At 35.9% G+C, this 20,870-nt stretch overlaps 1 protein-coding gene across 2 annotated transcripts in view; it reads left to right on the top strand.

Annotated features, from left to right (window-relative positions):
* The window catches only part of LOC149790594 (N-acetylneuraminate (7)9-O-acetyltransferase-like), a 139,145-nt gene that overhangs the window by 29,086 nt on the left and 89,189 nt on the right, over positions 1–20,870 (top strand). For both annotated transcript variants that reach the window (XM_089972693.1, XM_089972690.1), the window contains exons 7-11: positions 3,515–3,605; positions 5,361–5,466; positions 7,013–7,137; positions 9,178–9,248; positions 10,367–10,487. In XM_089972693.1, the coding sequence (XP_089828819.1) occupies positions 3,515–3,605; positions 5,361–5,466; positions 7,013–7,137; positions 9,178–9,248; positions 10,367–10,487 (514 nt within the window). The remainder of the gene's footprint in view (positions 1–3,514; positions 3,606–5,360; positions 5,467–7,012; positions 7,138–9,177; positions 9,249–10,366; positions 10,488–20,870) is intronic.

The raw sequence follows: 20,870 nt of genomic DNA, 5'->3' as shown, positions 1-20,870 counted from the left end.
TTTTCATGTGCTATGAGGGCACAGTCTTCTGCAAAGATTGCTTCAGTGTTGAGTCTTTCTAGCATCTTGGTTTTTTGCAGCTAAGTGATGGAGATCAAACAGTGATCCATCCAGGAGATATCTGATGTAGATAACAAGGTCATAGTCACAGTTGACATGGAGCAGTACCTCCATGAAGAAAGAGGTTAAAGAGTACCAGAGTGAGTACACATCCCTGTTTGACACTGTTAGAAATGGGGAATTTCTCAGAGGGTTCACTGTCGGAGAAAATCTCTCCAGTCATGTCATCATAAAAGAGCCGGATGAGGTTGGTAAACTTCTGAGGACAACCAAGCTTCTTGAGTACTACACACAGTGCATCTCTGTTGACTGTATCGAAAACCTTTGTCAGGTCCACGAAGATGGCATACAGATTCATGTTCTGCTCAAGGCACTTCTCATAGGCTTGTCTCACTGTGAAGATCATGTCAGCGGTGCTGCAGTCTGGGCGAAAACCACACTGAGACTCTTGTAGCTTATCTGCTGACACTGCCACAATAAGCCTGTTGAGAATGATGCGAGAAAGTATTTTGCCAGCTATGGAGGGCAAGGAGATGCCTCTGTAGTTACTGCAGTCTGCATGTGTGCCTTTATTCTTATAGATGGTCACAATTGATGCATCGCGGAGGTCATCTGGCATTTCCTCTTCCATCCAGATGCTGATTAGTACATCATGGAATGCATCCAGAGTCTGTTCACTGAGAGTCTTGTACACCTACACTTGGATACCATCCTTTCAAGGTGCCCTTCCACAGTTCATTTGTTTAATGGCCATCCTCAACTCCTCTATCATTGGACAAACATCCAGTTGGTCATCCATTGGCTGTTTGGGTATTTGGTCAAGAACAGATTGGCTGACTGATGAGGTCAGGTTTAGGAGCTTTCTGAAGTGTTCTTTCCATCTGTCCTTAATGCCCACCCTGTCCTTTATTAGTGTACTGCCATCTGCAGCAAGCAAGGGGGCAGAGCCAGACTTTGAAGGGCTGAAGATTGATTTCATGGCGTTGTAGAATTCTTTTGAGTTGATAGTGTTGGCATAGCATTGCACTTCATCAGCTTTCCTTCTCCACCACTGGTCATGCATCTTGCGGAAGTCTCTCTAAGCCTTGGCTTGATAGTATTTGAAGCGGTCTTTTTTGCGGATGGAGTTTGGTTCATTCTGCCAGTCCATGAATGCTTTGTTCTTTCTGGCAAGCAGATCTTCAATGACCACCATTGTTCTCATCGAACCAGTCTTGATGGGTTTGCTTCTTGGGGCCATAGAGTCACCATAGCTGTTTCTCTTATCATATCCCTGAGCTTGTTCCAGTTCTCTAAGGCATTTCTACATATAGGTCCGTTGGTGGACAACTTGTCATCTAGGCTCTTCTGGAAATTGAGCTTGGTGGAAGGCTGCTTGAGTTTGACAATGTTGAAGGCTGTATGCACAAGCTTAGGATGACTTGGGTGATGTGGGGCAATGCACAGCTTTAGGATAGTTCAGACAAGTCTGTGGTCTGTCCAGCATTCCGCTCTTCACATGGCCTTGGTGATGAGGATATCCTGGGCAGACTATTGCATAGTTTATTAAGTGCCATTGGCAAGATCTGGGGTGCATCCAGGTGTTCTTGCGTTTGTTCGCTATTCTGAACATTGAGTTTGTGATTAGGAGGTCAAATTCTGCGCATTTGCTGAGTAAGAGCAAGCTGTTGTTGTTCATCTTGCGATACCATGTTGTCCAAGCACACCTTTCCATTGACCATAATCACAGCCAACATGGGCATTGAAGTCCCCCAGTAGTATGATCTTGTTGTCAGCTGGAACTGAAAACAGTACAGAGCTGAGGTCCTCGTAGAACTTCTCGATGGTTTCTGCTGGGCTTGAGAGGGTAGGGGAGTAGGTACTTAATGATTGTTGCGTGGCGTTTGTGGCTGATAGGTAGTTGCAATTTCATTAGCCTCTCTTTGATACCAACAGGCAGGTCCGGAAGCTGCTTCAGAAGACTTGATTTGATAGCCAGGCTGACTCTGTGGATCCTGTCTTTGTTTTAGGGTTTTCCTTTCCAGAAGAAGGTTTAGCTGCTTGCTAGCTCAGTCAGAGAACCCTCCTCTGCAAACCTGGTTTCACTCAAGGCTGCAATATCGATATTGTAGCGTGAAAGCTCCTTAGCAACTAGGGCTGTTCTCCTGTGAAGTCTTGCTACGTTCTCTTTGTCCATTGGAGTACCGATGTTCCATGCTACAATAAGAATTTTTTTCGTTGTTAGTTTTGACTGTAGATATGGATGATCTTACCAGCTGCGGCATGCCGGCCAGATTTTGAAGGGCAGGCTTTTTTCTAGGCTCCTTCCTATGCAACATGAGCAGTGCTTTCCTGAAAAGGTCTGCTCAGTTGCTCTTAATGCTGCCGAACTGTTCTGCTGCCCTGTGTACAGAGCAGAGTGACCACTTGTCCAAGGGCCACTTACGTGCAGGTCTCTGACTACAACTTCCATTGGTCATCTCCACCTATTACTTCGCCAGTTGCCCATCGCCATAGGACTTTGGTAGGTACAGGTATGGAACGATGAGTGTGATGATTGGGATGAATGATAGTTGCACAACATGACTTGTGCATGAAGATTTAAATGAAACAGCCTTTGCACAGAGACAGCCTGTTTTAATTGTTGACAATGTCAAACAGTTTGCAAGTGTTTGGGTGAAAGTTTTAATCAGTTTGTAAATTCCATGATATATTCTCTTCATCCTTGGCGAATTTATTATGAACCTAAGACAATTCATTCTCTTGCTATTTGCGCTTCTTTTACCACTTCACAAAGAATATTTGTATTATGATTTTAGTTTTACGGTTTGTTTCCATTTCTAAAATCCCTTGATATATTCTCATCAAGCTTGGCATGAAATCATTAGGAAGGTAAAATGGTGTATTCAGTGATGTACTTGCTTGTACTTTGATGTTGCAGTTGAGGTGACAGTTATACAAAATTTGTGTTGTTTTTGGGTGTAACTTATTCATTTGCTTATATTTCCTTAACTGGTTGTTAACTTTTCTTTATACCTGGGGGTGAATGAATATGAAGTAAAGAGAGTTTATTCTGTGACATGAATGCATGGCCTTTTTGACCTTGTGAAGGTCAGTTATTGTAAATTTACATCAAGGTTTACATCCCATATTTTGAAGAAAGAAAAAAAACTTTTTTTGGCAAATGGATGGTGAATTTTTAACCCAACTTGTTTTACAGTAGACCCTAAGGTTTTTGATTAAATTGTTTTCATTTGCATCTCCCTGATGGATTTTCTTTATACTGAAAATGTTTCATGATTAATTTAAGACAATTTATTTTGCGGCATGCTTGCTTAACCTTTTTACTTTGGGGTCAGCGTCAGTATGTTACTGCTGTGCTTTGATAGTAGGCTTAACATGAAGGTCCTTTCCTTCTTGTAAATACAAATCAATTCAATTAATGCAACACTAATTTAAAGTGTTTAATTCACAGATCCTGTGATAGAAGAACAACTTGGTCCTAATAGATCCATGATCACTAATGAGCAGATAGACAGCTATAACAAGGTGGCTCTGGATGTACTGTGAGTAATAGCACCATAACATAGAAAAGTTTGACCCAAATAACATACTCATTGAAGGAACATAATGTTACCTATCACCATCCATCCATTTCTCATGAATTTGGGTCTTGCACATCAACTATTAAAGGAATCATTGAATTCAAACCAAATTTGCTAATGTTTTTATCAAACATTTTCACTCAGTTGTGTCAAAATATGACTTGAGTTATGGCCTCTTTTTGAGGTTAAAGTTTGCTTTTGCATCTTGAACCAAGGTTTATTAAATTTACATCAGTTTTGGTATCCATTGATATCCCCATGGCATATTTGTAGGCATTTTATGGTAGGGGTAAATAGGTTGACCATGTTGCAGTAAAATTGGTGTACAGTGTTATTGAATGCGACGAAATAGTACACTGCAGTAAATCTTGCACTTGTAGTACAGTCCTCCGGTTTGGATATAGAGCTTTATTGCACTCAATATCACAAAAAAAATGAGATTGTGTCCACAATTTGCATAAGAAAATATTATTCCTTGAAACTTTTGGCATTCATTGAAAACTCCTTGAACAAAAACTCAGTACAAACCATGAATTCCAAATGTTGATTTATTTTCAGTTAAGAAACTAATTAACTTCTTATTACTCCACCTGCAGAAGTTACTGTTTAAATACGGCTTACTTTTTTTTAAATCTCGCAAGGTAAATAAACTCTATCCCCATGCCTCTGTGTATGACAGATGAGCTTAGGAACGATTCAAGACCATAATGGGGTGTCTTGGTGAGACATTGAATATTAATGACTCCATCCCGTCAGAAAGTTCCAGGAAATCATGATTTTATAATATCATGGAATTTGGTACTAACATTGTCAAAATGAACAAGTCCAGGACCATTGTCCTCAGCTACCTAGAAATCAGTTTGCCATTATTTGATTACAAACAAACATCATAGACACAACTGTTCCCTCCAAATGTTATTTTAGCAATGAATTTTAACAAAACAGATATTCATTTGATGGTGCTAGACTTGCCAACTTAAGCAATACATTTTATGTTACTTTTGTTAGATTATTTTGAAGCAAAGTTAAATCAAGTAAAGCACTTTCCGCAAGTGTCTAGCAGACATCAGCTTGTTGTGGCAGTGGGGATTTCTGAGTTGTAAGGGAAGGTAACTGACTGTGAATAGTATGAGAATTGACCCTGATTTGTTAGTGCATTATTTAATGGCAGCTCTGAGTGTGGTGTAATTAGATTATTTGGATTCATGTGGTAAATACTGGGGTACTTAAAATAATTGTATTAAACAACTAGTGTGCTTTAGCAACAGTATGCTGTGTGGTGCTGGTGACTTTGGGTCAGCTGTTAGTTTTACCTATATCAAATTGTTTTTGCTGACACAGGAGAAATTTTTGAAAGATTTTCCTATTTAAATTTTTTTAAGAAAATAAAATTGTTTTAAAGGCCAGATGTTTGTGTCCACCACCTTACTTTGTGTGGGGGTACATGATAAGGGCGAAATGATAACCTATGCTATGCATTGATATGTATTGTGATGCATAACCTGTGAAAATATACGTATTGATATATACAATGAACAAAGAGGCTAACAGTTATTTATGGCTGTTGAAGATTAAAGTAATTATGTTTAGAATCTATTCTCTACCTGAAGATTGATGTATGTATTAAGATGACAAAATTATTAATCATTGTGAATTGTTTCTCATCTAACATATAGTGTTGTCCGTGTTTTCAGATAATTATTTTTTATATTACAGGTCAGATACAAAAGTAAAAATTTGGTCATCTTCGCGCCTTGTGGCTCAGGGAATGAAAAAAGATATTGTTGATGGTATACACCTTTCCAAGGCACCATTGCAATTGGTAAGCATCCAATAATCTCATTATTTAAACAAACATCATAAAGCAGAGTGTATTTTATGATGTTGTCAATCTGTCCATTTTTTTTCTTCTGCACAATAACATCAGCTGATTCCAAATTTTGTGGGTTGCCTGCATTTGGATTAGGAAGAACCCTATCAGTCTCGGAGTCAAAAGGTCAAAGGTCAAGCTCACAGTTACTGAAAGTAAAATAACTTGATCCCCAGTATCAATACTTACCAGTCTTTCTGAATGACTTGCACATGGTCTGAGGAGGAACCATATTATTTTGAGGTAGGGATGGGATGGATAGGACAATTTTGAGAGGTACTTTGTTTGGGTAACTGGCCATTAAGGGTTCACAGTATTGCAGAGGAATACCTGTTTTTATCAAGTTATCAGACACCATCAAATAATGAATTTCATTGGAAAGTTTTCCACAAGTCACCTTGATGGCGTATAGCAATTTTTATGCATCTGATTCATGGTTCTTAATGTAATTGTATTTGTAATAGTCAAAATTAATTTTTGAGTACAACTGTTTTGTAAAAATGTCAGTAGTTTTTGGAATTATTTTTCATGAAAATTTCATTAAATTTCTAACAAGCTTTCTCAAGAATTACAAAATATTCTTTACTGACAGAAGCTACTGATGTCCTGGTACTGTGGTATGTACCACTGGAAAAAATACCTTGGTAAACAGGATACACAAGTAATACCATGCAACTCTAGTCAAAACCAATATACAAATTTCAATTCAATAACCATGTACAAATTTCATTTAAAGTATTTTCAAACCTAAATAAAATTTTCTTTTTAGAAACTTTCATTGTCTCGTTTATGTAGAAAAAATTGTCTATTTGGACATCTCCAGAATATATGAATATTTCCAAAAAATTGTTTCATATGCTAGCGTGAGTGTATTATCAAAAATTTTAGTATCTGGATTTTAATAAGAATCCAGTGGAAATACTCCAGAAATTATGTTTCTTTGTGCACATCTTTAGACAGAATTACTATGATAGATACAGTGAGATTGGTTGGTGAGTGCCAGTTGCCAGTTTTCTTATATAACAAGAGTTTGACAGTTCATCCATAAAAAAGTGAAGAAAGAAAAAGAGAAATACTATTCTATACTTTAAATATACATATTTCTTAGTTAATTGACCTCTCTGGATATTGCATGATAAATTATATGACATGATGGCACTTTATGGACCCAGACCATTGTGTTATAGTAGGGTTTCACTGTACAAGGTAGGATGAAGTAAAAGAGGTCTTTTCTTTCAATTTATTGCTAGCTTTCTATTGTTTATTTTAGATAACCTAAATTGCCTAATTAATATGCTTTAGAAGTGTAGCTTCCCATTGTTTATTTTTGATAGCCGATGTCTCATAATTTTTATACTTTACAAATTTAGCATCAGGTTAATTATGTTGTATAACCCATTTCCTCCCCCACCCCCACCCCCGTTGACATGAATTGGTCCATGTGTACAGGCTTGGATATACAGACTTCTATTGACCTGCACCATTTTGATCATTGTAGGATGTACAGATGTTGCTGAACATGTACTGTAACAATGACATGAACCATAATGATGGAACCTGCTGTAGAACACATGAACTTGCCACCACACTGCAGATAATAACTGCAGCTTTCTTTCTTGTCTGGTGAGTAATAGTGAGGAAGGGAGAGAACTGATTGAAAAATAAAGAGAAAGGGAAGTAACTTTTTTAACTGTTATCTTCATTAATGTTGCCTTTTTTTGCTCTAATGAAACCATCATATGAAAGGATAAACTGTCATTTATGAAGCTGGAAGGATCAGGATTACAGTTTAAAATATATTTTTTTTATTGATGATTGTTCAGCAAGTTTTACAGAACAGTTTAATTGTAGGAAACTAAAGAAATTTATTTTAAAAAATACCTATAACGTATTTGTGATCACTTACACATGTTTGCACTATGTATTAAACCCAGGACTGTTCCAGTGCAAAGCAAATGTAATCTTTACAATTTATCCAAGCCTTAGTGGCAGTAGAAGTGTTAAGAATTTAAGAATTCATTTTAAAAAAAAACTATGCCAGGGGATAGAAAGTATTTTCACAAGGATATGCAGACATAGGTACAAATGTTGATTAAATGATGCTTTGGCTTGAAAAAGAAGATTATTGCAAGTATATTGATTTCAGAATGGAATTCTCCCAAGTGCCATTATTGTTTCTCTTTTAAGCTAAATGATAAATCTGTAGAATTCATTTTGTTTGCTTATAAGTGCTTCAAACATCAGAATGTAAGTTTAAAATTTTTTTAAAATGAATTTTGATTAGTAGTTTCATGACAGGGTTTTCACAAATTATACATGACTTATTTTTATATTCTGAAGATAGAAACTGAATTTATTCATATTATTTGTTTTCAAATTCATGCTGCAAAGTGTTTTGAATGTGGAGTTTGATATTAATCTAATACATGTACTTAGAGCAACAACAAAAAGTTAAGGTGAATTTATATACCACAGGTTTTGTGTTAGTATAAATTGAATTCAGTTGAACCATTATTGATACATAACAACATAGATATAATAAATTGTGGATATAACCATTATTGATGCATAATAACAGTTGTAATGAATTGTGGATATAATCAGTTGTGGGTACAACCAGTATTTGCACATGATAACAAATATAATGAATTGAGGATACAACCAATATACATAATAACATAGATGTAATGAGTTGTGGATATAACCATTATTGATACATAATACAGTTATAATGAATTGTGGATATTAAAAAATTTATGTTAGTGGGATCTAAGAAGTTTGCTAATTGTGAATTTACTCTGTATAGGGATGAAATAGCTGTGTCAAGTTCAGGTTGGAGGCGAGATGTTTAACCCAAGATGAAGCCCAAGCGTACAAATTCTTTGTTGATCTGGAAAAAAATCTCAACTTAGCCAACCATAATGGGATAATATGCTTGCATAAAATACTTATATTATTATGAATGGCTTCATAAAATTTAAGTTTGGATTTAGCGTGTGTGTTTCTATAGAGTTTAATGGTACATCAGCATATTACTGGCTATGTAAGTTGTCCCAAAAAAGACATAACAAAGACCTTAACAGGGTATAAATTCTTAAAATGCAGAGTTGAATTTTGGATATATACTGTGGTCTTTTAAAAATCCAAGATCTCTACTTGATAAAGGGGAAAATGTCACCCCTTACAACCTGCAGTAGGACACATTTAGCCTTTTTGTATACCTTAATATGCAGGGCTGTTGGGGGCAGAAAATTATATGCCACAGAAGCGAGTTGACACCATCCAGATTACAATATTTTCTGTGTATGATTTGTACTTTTTACTTCCTGTACACTGTTGACTTGTAAAATTCCTAACCTTATGTTTGTACTTTTTCATAAATAAAACTACATCTTTAGAAACAAAAAAAGCACATTTGATGTATTTAAGACATGAGTGGACAAATGTAATTATTTTTCAATAATTGTTTGTATACAATTTTTAAAATGGTGCACAAGAAACCCTTGTAAAAGGGTGTAAATTTTTTAAATAAAAAGGTGTACAATGAATAAAAAACTGGACAAAAATTACAAGCAGTGTGATTTATTACAGTGATGAATTGTGTCCTTGTTCAGCTGAAAATACATTCTTGCATTATTTAATTAATATTTATGTTTATTCTAGTATTGTGTCAGCTATCGCACTCATTCTGTATCGGAGGAGACAGAGAAGGAATGCTGTCAAAAATAGAGCAGGTATGTATTTTCAATCATATCTGTAGCTTAATTTATAATTAAAACATATATATACAGTAGAATTTTTCTGACTTGAACATGGGTTGGTTAGAACACTGAAGTTGAAGCTTTGGACTTTGTATCAAAGACAGTAATATTTCCAGAGAAGCAAATTAATCTCCTAGAGTCCAAATAATCTGAAGAAAAATTAACATATAACTCAAAAACTCAAAATATTCAGTACTGGTCACAACAGAAGAAAACAACTTGACATCTCTCTCTCTCTCTCTCTCTCTAAACATCACTATTAACACTAAGTATTTTGCAATTTGGGAAATGCCTAATAGCAGAATAGAGGATCACGTGATCATGTTTACATGTAAAAATCACATAGCTCCTGTATGTCCTTGATAAGAACCAATCATTTTACTCGAAAAAAGTTGTTTACTTGACCCTAAATCAAGGCCAGGAACTAAGTCAAAAATAGAAACAAGTGTTTCTATTATTAGATATTTATGGAAACATTCAGGTCAAATTGAATTTTCTGGAAAATATAAAATTCCTTGTAAACAAAATTACGTTACATTGACATGTAAAGAAAATAAAAAGACTCCAAAACCCACACAAAGTTGGTCCTTAATGAAGTCTAGTTGGTCCTTGATGACGTCTAGTAGGTCCTTAATGAAGTCTTGTTGGTCCTGAATGAAGTCTAGTTGGTCCTTAATGAAGTCTAGTTGGTCCTCAATGAAGTCTAGTGGGTCCTCAATGAAGTCTAGTGGGTCCTTAATGAAAATGGTTGTAATCTGACATCTAATATATCCACCACAGCAATTAATTTAAAAATCTTATTATTGCCGAAGAATATCCAAGATGGTTTCACACTCAGCAGTTAAAAGGAGGAAATGATCTTATCTTGAATTGTGGAAATAATTTTCAGCTAGTGGCGCATCAATCCCATCAAGGAACACTTGTTTTTTCTTTCTGGTACAGGGACCTTAACCTTTGACTTTTGCCACATAACACTTGGGGTTCACAATTGTACTTTTACAAAATGCACAGTAAATTAGTCATTCTATTAGAAATCTTTTGAAATTACATATTTTTATTTGAGACATTTGTTAAAATTTATTGTTTTTCAGAAAATGGACAGAGGAATGGCAAAACTACTGCTACAATGGAGCAGTCTGAGATGTATTATGAAATTATCACTTCCCTGGCAAAATTGGGTATTATCATGGCTTACTCCTACATCTGTGACAGGTGAGATTTGAATGGAGTGTTTATTGCTTTGTTTGTCCAACTCTGTGTCCATGTTACATACTTGTCTTGTGTATTAATGGTAGATATTTGAAAGGTTTCTTCTTTTGTATAAAATTTGTTTCTATTTTAATGTTTCATACTTGCCATTTATTTTTTCGTCAGCTTAATTTTAACTTTGTACTGTAAATTCATTTATTTTCATTAGAATAAATTTTGTGGTTTTATGTAAATGGACCACTCCAGTGGTCTTCATTGTTTAGAACATCTGCCTTAGATGTTGGAGGCTGTAAGTTCAAACCCCAGCCAAGTCATACCAAAGACTTATAAACAAATGGTACTGGAAGCCATCTCACTTGGCTCAGCAATAAGAGGTAAGTTTTCTGCCTATCACCCTGAGAGCCAAGGGGCATTAGAAAGATTCCATCAGATGTTGAAAAATATGATTCAGTCATATTGTTTTGATACAGGTAAAGATTGGGATGAAGGCATTCATTTACTATTGTTTGCTGCTAGGGAATCAGTTCAAGAATCTTTTGGTTTCAGTCCCTTTTAACTGGTTTTTGGACACACTGTGTGTGAACCATTAAAGTTATTGAAAGAGAAACTTATTTCTAATGAAGATTCTGAAATTAATCTTGATTATGTTTCCAATTTTAAGTATAAATTGTCAAAGGTTTGTGAGGTCGCAAGAGCAAGAGCAAATCTTCACTCTACTCAATCCAAAATGAAGTCAGTATATGATAAAAACTCGAAGGAAAGGAGCTTTCAGCCTGGTGATAGAGTCCTGGCTTTCTTGCCCATACGACGAAATCCTCTTAAGGCCAAGTATTATGGTCCCTACACAGTTGACAGGAAAGTAAATTACTTTAATTACATCATAAATACTCCTGGGAGGCGTAAACAAAAACAACTCTGTCACATAATCATGCTAAAAGAGTATATTGAAAGAGACAGCCAGGTTAAACATGCAATTAATTTAGTTGTACCTTTCCCACTCATTGAAGATTTATGTGAAGGAATATCATCAGATTCTACTGATATTGGAGTGACAAATCTTTGGAAATTCAGAAATTATGAAAGATCTGGACCAGAAACTTACACATTTGCATGAACAAGAAAGAAATGAACTTAAACAATTATTATTTGAATATGAGCAATTATTTACAGATGTTCCTAAACCTCTGAAAGAACACCCGTACACATAGCTGCCAACCCTCACGAATTTGGTGTGAATTTCACGACTTTTTCAGCGATTCACGAATTCACGCCGTAAGACAAAAATTCACGAATTTTCCGATCCTCAATTATTTTAAATCTTTAATAAAATAACCGATTTCCCGTTAAGTGCTAGTTGTGATATTCACAGTTGCCGAAACGGTCCGGTACCGCTGGTCACGATATTAGTAGATCTACAGCCGATTAGTACAGTTGGCCCGGTCGCAAGCATTTTAGCCTATTTTAATCTATATGTATAAGAGTAGTTTTACAAATGCTTTTGAGAGAAACTAGGGCCTAACCGGAAATTTGCTCCGCGCATGCGTCAAAACACCGATTTGAGTTAACGTTCAGCATCGCATGTAAGATTTTGAAAATGTCTTCCCCGCCAAGGAAAAAGAAATGTATTACTCAAAAAGTGAAGTTTAATTTGGAATATATCAAAAATTGGCCGTGCATTCTGCCATTAAACATTGATATTCATTCATGCTTTTTGCACTCAGTGTGCCATCGCAGAGACGATGTGAGGAAGAATGTCGGTTGCAAAAAACACGTAGAAGTTGGGAAAATTAAGAATTCGCAGATTTCATCTCTGGAATATTTTAAACCATTGGTGGAAGACCCGCAGGCTACCAATGCTTAAGCATTATTTGTGAGTTTTCTTGTGTCGAACACAATCTACCTTTATCAGCTGGAGACCATGCTAAACATTTGTTCTGACATATGTTCCCGGACTCGAAAATCGCTTCCAAATTTTCCTGTGGAAAAACCAAAAATGCTGCAGCTCCTGTGCATTCCTCACAGCAACAGTGACAGCGAAAGAGTATTTTCTTTAGTGAGGAAAAATAAGACAGACTTTAAGGCCTCCTTAGCTGCAGAAAATTTGTCAGCAATTTTAGTCCCCAAGATCAACCAGCAGGCAAGTCGGAACTGTTTAGAAAACAAATTTACGATCAAGCAGTTGAGGAAGTTCAAGTCTGCCACAGTATCATGTCTTGATAAATAAATATTTCTGCATATATGTAGTGTTTTATTTTTATTTTGCGAAATTGATATAGTGTAGCATTGACGGTCGGAGTAGTCAGAGTGGACGGAGTTATTGTCATGGTATTATTCACAAATTCGTGTCCAAATTCACGACTTTTTATCCCTATTTTCACTAATTGTGAGCCTGGAAGGTTGGCAGCTATGCGTACATGATGATCCCTCAAACAGGAATACTTTAAAAAATTAATTCAATGTTTGCTGGAGAATGATTTTATAGAGTGCAGTAAAAGTGAACATGCATACTTGTTCCAGAACCATACAAAACATTCCGTATGTGTACTGATTATAGGAAGGTAAATATTGTGACAAAAACAGATTAATTCATGTTACCAAGAGTCAGTGACTGTTGACAAGAATGGGAATGCCAAGTATGTCACCAAATTTGACCTGAAAGGATTTTGGCAAATTCCACTAATGGAAAGAGCAAAGGAAATTTCAGCATTTGTGACTCCAGATGGACTTTACCAATATAAAGTAATGTCGTTTGGGATGAAAGGGTCACCAAGTATATTTCAGCATCTCATGAATATGATTTCCTCTGGTCTAGACAATTGTGATACTTACATCGATGATGTCATCATCTGCGACACCTGGAATTTAGCAACAATATGGACACTCTTTGACAGACTCACAGATACATGTCTGACAGTTAATTTATCTAAAAGTGAGTTCTGCCATGTTAGTGTAATTTTTCTAGGACATATCATGGGACATGGACAAGTCAAACTTATAGATGCTAAGGTCAAGGCTATCTCTGAATTTCCCGTGCCTGTAAATAAAAAGCAACTGATGATTGGTTTTCGTCAGGGTCATGTTAGGCATACATGGTATAAACATGATCATGTGACACCCCCCTTTTTGATTTCGCCACTTGGGAATTTTCGAAACTGTATTTTAGAATATGATGTAATGTTTGATTTGGAGAAATAATCTCATTTGGGCTTTACACTGGAAGGTGTTGTGTCGTTTGGAGTTATTTTGAATTACTTCGATTCAATAGGATTCTTTTTTCTTGGAAAATATGTGCTCATGTGAGATTCTTGAACAAAGACAGCTCTTATTAAAAAAAATGTATTCAGAGTTCTAAAGCCATCTTGGATTCTTCATCGGGACTCAAACTTGACATCAGTTGAACATTTTGTTATTAGGACTTCTAAAATTTTATTCATGGATTGTTTTTGGATTTGATACTATAAAACCGTAAGTTCATATTATTTCATTTTTACAGAATTTTTCCAGGGAAATAAATTGTTATATTTTTCAAAGCTTGCTATTTTCACCCTTTCTTGTGTTACTGTTTATTCGAACCTAAACAGGTAACATAAGACCGTGTTTGACTTGGATGTGGGTTTCATATTTAGAATTAGTGAAACTAGTCAGGAAACCAGACTAACTTTACAGCTTTAAACTCAAACTGCACCTATTTGTTTATGTGAAGCATCTGCAAGATGAAACTGTTGATTGTAGAATTTTTTTAAAATTGCATTCAGCAAGCGATGCTTGTTTAAGATGAAAGGGAAAATAAGCGTCTTGAGAAGTGTTAATAATCAATACAGAAGAATAAAACAGAATATTCAGATTCTTGTGAATAAAAGCTGGAAGGGACACAATTACTTTTATTGGACATCACATGTCAATTTGAGTATGTCTCATAGCGGGAGATATGATTGCCATGATGATGTGAAATGGAAAAAGAATTTCCAAGAATTACGTCAAGTTGAGAGGTAGCAACAAACCATTGAACTCCATAGGGTTTAGAACTCAAGTTTGTACAACTGTCCCAGTGGTAAATGTTGTTGTTGTTGTAGGGTTTAACGCCATTTTTCAGCACAAGATAGGCTATACATGGCGACCAATATAACTGGTGGACAAAGAACCCTGGAAAATCCTGGGAAGAACCACTGACTCACGAGAAGCTGCTGGCAGGCTTTCTCATGTACCCATGTTAGCAGAGCCTGAGACTCAAACCCATGCAGGCAGAGATGAGATGGCATTGATCCGTAATGGTGAGCGCTTTAGACCACTCAGCCATTCTTTGCCCCACTCCCATGGTAAATAACGTCTGTGCGTACTTTACAAACTTTTCATTTGAATATACTGTTCATTGTCACTGCATGTTTCGAATACTGAAATTTTAATTGTTTTCCAGCTTTACAATAGCAGTTTATGAGACTTTGTTACACCTTACTGAAAACTGGTCAAACTTGTGGGAAAAAAATCAACTGCCCTACTGAGAAGGGACCACTCCGGTGGCCTAGTGGGAGGTCGTGGGTTTGATCTCCGGCCGAGTCATACCAAAGACTTTAAAAAAATGGTACTAACTGCTGCCTCGCTTGGTGCTGAGCATTACGAGGTTAGTGTTAGGACTGGTTGGCCTGGTGTCAGGATAATGGGACTGGGTGGGACATGATGCCCCAGTGCTAGACATCACTATAAACTGTCACACTGCAGACATCATAGCAATATGACTGAAATTTTTTTAAAGCTACGTTCAAAATCCAAATCACACACACACATACTGAGATGGACTCGTAAGGGTCGGCAGGTCTGATAAGGTGTAATGTGCACCACATTGAAGTTCCTATTTTCTCGATCATAAGCACAGGCTAATCTTTTAAGTATTGTAGCACACTTTTGTTTTTAAAATCTGTTTGCAATAAATGGATGAAATTTGGTATTCTTACTAGGAAGTGATTCATGTACCTTATTTGTGATCAGATTGTCAAGGTCACAGGTCTATCACTTATCACTGAAAAGCTTAACGAGGTGAAGGAACGTGTCTTGGTACACCATACTACACAGTTTGAAACCATGTAACATGCTTCAGTTGAAGCCATGTTCAGTCGAGGTAACTTGTTAATTTTTATAATAATAATAATGAGGACTTTGTATAGCGCCTAATCTTTAGAAGCTCTAAGCGCTTTACAACATTAGACAACACCTATAAGATATAAAAAACATATATAATGATATGATTACAAAAACAAACACCATGAAATTAGAAAACATAAAAAACATGGTGAGAATATTTAAGGTAGGAAACATTATTAGGTCTTTAAGTTTGTTCTTGCAGTCGAAATAAGTAAGTATTGAGAGCACTCTTGAATGGGATCACTGTGTCTTTGTGTCTAAGTTCAGTGGGAACGTTGCCCATATGACTTTGTTTTCATAATTTGAATAATGAGTATTCGAACTTCAGAAGAGGAGCGTAAGTATCTTACTGGTGTGTACACATGGGTGAAGTTGGATAGGTATGTTGGACTAGAGTCGTCAGTGAAACGTAGCACAGAGAACAAATTTTGTGTTTGATTCTAACCTATATAAGTTTGATGTAATATATTAGTCTCTTTTCTGTTGCAAATGTTGGTGTATTGTTGGTACAGATAATCACTTCTTCAGCAGTAATGGAAATGTCATTTTCCATTATTTTTATTTCAGTTGTGAAAGTTTTTATTAATTTGCTATATTCAACTTGTACATTAGGATTAATTTAGGTTTAAAATTTCTTAGTTGAGTATGGTACAGCTCATAATTTTTCTAAACCCAATTGGTCACTGTGGGGACTTGTATTCTCCACATTTACTTTGTAATAATACTGTGACAGAGCGACAAATACCTTCAAATCACTACCATTCCTCAGCAAGCATGCTGACAGCAGGTCCACCGTGGAGAGTCTGGTTGATATTACTGATTGATATTTGAACAGGTAATGAATGAAGATCGCCCATGGAAAAACTAAAACATCATGAACAATTTACAGTAAGGTACCATTTCAATAATCAAGTGATCTTTATTTTGATCACATATGTTGGACAATAAAACATTTTGCAAAAGACTTGTATGTTTAGTACATTTAGAAATTGTTGATAAACATCTTTGCACTTATCTTTTGATTTTACTTTATTCAAAGAAATCTGGACAAACTTACAAACATACTTAACAAGGGGCACACATTGTTGAGCATCTCTTGAACAGTGCAAATTTATCCTACTGTTTAAATATGAAAAATAATCTTCTGCACAATGGGCAATTAAATTTCATATGACAGGTGCTTTTGTTTAGAAAACAGAAAACACAGACGTTCTTTACACATTCTTGTGCAAACCATGTAATGACACAGTAACAAACCTGAATATATTTGTACTTGTTCAATTCTGACTGTGCGTACTATAAAGAGACTGGCGATTTAATATATAGGGCAAGATTGTTCGTTCCTGTTAGGATATTTTTTGTTGTTTCATTCATCACAAGATAAATTTGTTTCACGTAAGGAAAGGAATCGCATAGAGCAAGATGAATGTTTTCAGCAATATCTCACCCACCTTAGAAAATTAAATGGCTTTTCCTTAATAAAGAACTGACTGCAGAAATCAAAGCAGTGACCATTGTCAGTAAGTTTGACCTTTCTCCTTCGAATACATTCCGCAATGACATTTTGTTAGGAATATTAGCCTGCTACCTAGTGAATCCAGCTGTACCTAAATACAAAATTCATCTTTTCTTGTCTGGGGGGTGCTCATCAGTTATTATGTACTTTTGAAAGAGTGACGTATGTAAGGTGAAGTTCTTTGCATTTAAAACATGCACGGTGGAGAGAATGTTGGCATACCTCTATGCTACTTTAATGTAATTTGGCTGACATTTCTTTGGATATTGTACATTTGAAAATTATACATGATCAAAGCACACTGCTAACTAAAATGACTGCTCCCTTGTGCTTAAAAAATCAGCCTGAATTAGTCTAAAGTACACTATCCATAGCAGCTATTAAAATAGGGAAAATGAATTCTGCCAAACTAGATAATACCAGTTTCTGAAAGTGCAGTGAATGAATTACCAAATACAGTGGAACCCCGCTATAACGCGCCCCGCCATAACGCGAATTCGGATATAACGCGGTCGTAGCATGGCTCCCGAAATTTCGTATATTCATTCACACATGGAGAAAAAAAATTTGGAGAAAAGTAAAAAAAAACAAAACAAGAAATTAACTTCATTTTGGGCATGAGATTAGTTGTGACTTTTAAAATAATATGATCGTGGCATGGTTCCTGAAATTTGAAATTCATTTACGTGTATTTTTATCGGACCGTGAAAATATTTGTTTAACGTACGAGAAATAGTGTGTAAAACGTTTATTATAATTTGGTGGAAGAATTCGCGTATGACTTTTAATAATAAACGATCGGAACTTAACAATTTATCCAGGTTCTTTAAGTGATTTTGGAGAAGTGATCCTGTATGAATTCTAAAATAATACGATATATATATAACGTACGAGAAATAGTGTGTACAACGCTTGGCTTCTGAAATTTATCAATTTGAACAGGTTGTGGTGAAGCTCCGTATTCTACTTTAGAAGAGAAAACTGGTTTAATTAGGTTTTTGAATTGTTAAGCCGAAGTAAACATTATCGAAGTGTTACTTATTACGGATCCATGAGTAAAGCCAGTAAATCGTCTTTGTGATTGTCTTCCATGAAATCTGTATACAGTCGTTGCTCAAACAATAGCCGACATGGGCTTCTTATTTAACTGCAATCACAGCCAAGCAGCAGACAAAGCTGTGGTTGATACAAGAGTCGCACAATTTAATAAACATCAAAGGACGAAAGCCGCCAACATGTATGCTGTGCTTGGCGGTGTGATCAAACAACAAACAGTTGAAAGTAAATAATATCCACTTTATTATCTGTGAATTAAAAGGGTATGAAATTGTACATCCGTTCAGCTTAATTTTGTTTTATATAAAAAGTGATTCATAACCATTGCAGGCCTTCATTACTTAGTTATCGAGCTTTATCTGTGTACGTTGTTTGCTTATATAAAAAAATATTTTACTGTTATGGAAAAGCAAGTTCAAAAACGCAAGTCATTTTCTGCTAAAGAGAAACTGTATGCCCTAGATCAACTAAAGAAGGGCAAACAACAAACTCAGCTTGCCAGAGATCTAGGAATCAGCGAGTCCACTTTGCGAGGGTGGAAAACAGATGAAGGAAAGCTCCGTAGTCTACCCAACATTCTTGAAGAGGAAACTGGTTTACAGCGTAAAAGGGTTAAGTTAGCTAATGACAATGTCCTAGATTCAGCTTTGTACCAATGGTTTGTACAAGCTCGCTCAGAAGGTGTTCCAATTTCTGGCCCAATTCTGAAAGCCCAAGCAGAGAAATTTGATCGCCGTATCAATGGAGATGATTCCAAATTTAAGGCGAGTAAGTTCGCGGCAAAGAAGCAAACGTCATTGGATATATTTTTCAAGAAATGATGAAATTTAAATTTGGAACCACACTGACTTTGCACTTTGCGCAACGATTAATTTAGCAGTTTTCACATGTTTCTTTTGATGTTCACAAAATCTGAAATAAAAGTTATTTGCACGCTGAAATCATGCGTTGATTGTTAATTATTCTTGCAGTTGTCGCATATGATAAAATTTTAGCGGTATGAAATTTGTACAGACACCGTATGTAGACCCGGGAATAGCTGCATGCAATGACCGTACGATATCAGACGGCAAGTAAATGGTTTCAATATTTTGTTCATCCTATATTTTACACGACGAATTCAGACTATTACAAAATTATTGAATATTTTAAATCTGTACGATTTTCAATTAAATTACATCCATTATGGATGAACTGCATGCCACGACGGCACGGTAGCATACGGTGTTGATACACTTTTCATGATATAGCGATAGTCTGGTATTATCGGTCAATCTGTCAATCTGTATTATCGTTCAAACAAATAAAAATTAGTAAATGTTTTTAATGCACAGTAATAACCTATAAATATATTAGCCATATATTAGCCATCGATTATTTTGAATATATCTTAATTAATGCATTCCAGTTAATATTCATCTGATGATAAGCCGACTTTTGATCATTGTACATGTATACACGTATATGTTCTCGGAAAAAAAGTTAAATATTGTGAAACCCCGCATTAACGCGACCCCGCTTTTAACGCGATCCGATTTTATGGACCCCGATCATCGCGTTATAGCGGGGTTCCACTGTATATAAAATGTAAATAAGGTTATCGGCTCGTTTTTATACAATTTACCTTTGAAGTTCAGGAAGTGAAAATGAACAAGTGGAGCTAGCACTTTTTTGAAGGTGCACGTAAGGTCTAGCTATATACTCTGGAAATTTAACTAGTTATTATGTACTTTTGAGAGAGTGACATATGTAAGTTGAAGTTGTTTGCATTTGAAACATGCACAGTAGGGAGAATATTGGCATACCTCCTTGCTACTTTGATGTAATATGGCTGACATTTCTTTGGATATTGTACTTATGAAAATTGTACATGATCTCAGCACACTGCTAACTAAAATGACTGTTCCCTTGTGCTAAAAAAAAATCAGCCTGACTTAGCCTAAAGTACACTATCTTTAGCACCTATTAAAGTAGGGAAATTGAATTTTGCCCAACTAGGCAATACCAGCTTCTGAAAGTGCAGTGGATGAATTACCAGTTAAATAAAATTCCCAACAAAGTTACAGGCTTTTTTGTTTACAATTTATATTCGAAGTCCAGGAAGTGAAAAAGACCAAGTGGAGCTAGTAGTTGTTTGAAAGGTGCACTTCTGGAGTAAGGCCAAGCTGTATGCTCTATAACCCATATTACACCCATCAATTATACACCAAAATGAAGGGAATTCAAGGTTCTTTGAACTATACGTAAGATATACAAGGTCTTTTTCAAATAGCCAGTATAACCAGTGAGGAAAGCCGGAGAAATTCTTTTTCTTTAAAATTCTAACCCTATGCAAAATAGGAAACTGTAGAGCACCACCTCTGCAATGGACAAAGGACAATAACTCTTGCCAATTACCTACCTTGGCACTGCCAGGTGTCACCAGGTTTTAGCTTTGCTGCTGTACTAATCACTCGTACAGTTTATACTTGGATAATCCAAGCCATTTTTGTTTTCTGATTGAATCATCCCACATTCCTTTTGGATCTCTTGTGTGGGGGTAATTATTCTGCTGCAGGTTGTATACTTTTTACATTTTCTGCCAAATTTGAGTGATTTTGTCACCTTTAGGGACTTTGTCCTTTTAAGACCACATCACACCACACTATCATTGACCTTTGCAAGGTCATTAAGTGTTA

The sequence above is a fragment of the Sinohyriopsis cumingii genome, chromosome 10, assembly GCF_028554795.1.
Source record: "Sinohyriopsis cumingii isolate HCF-2022 chromosome 10, ASM2855479v2, whole genome shotgun sequence".
Classification (NCBI taxonomy): Eukaryota; Metazoa; Mollusca; class Bivalvia; order Unionida; family Unionidae; genus Sinohyriopsis; species Sinohyriopsis cumingii.
This window is presented reverse-complemented; position numbering and strand designations above follow the sequence as displayed.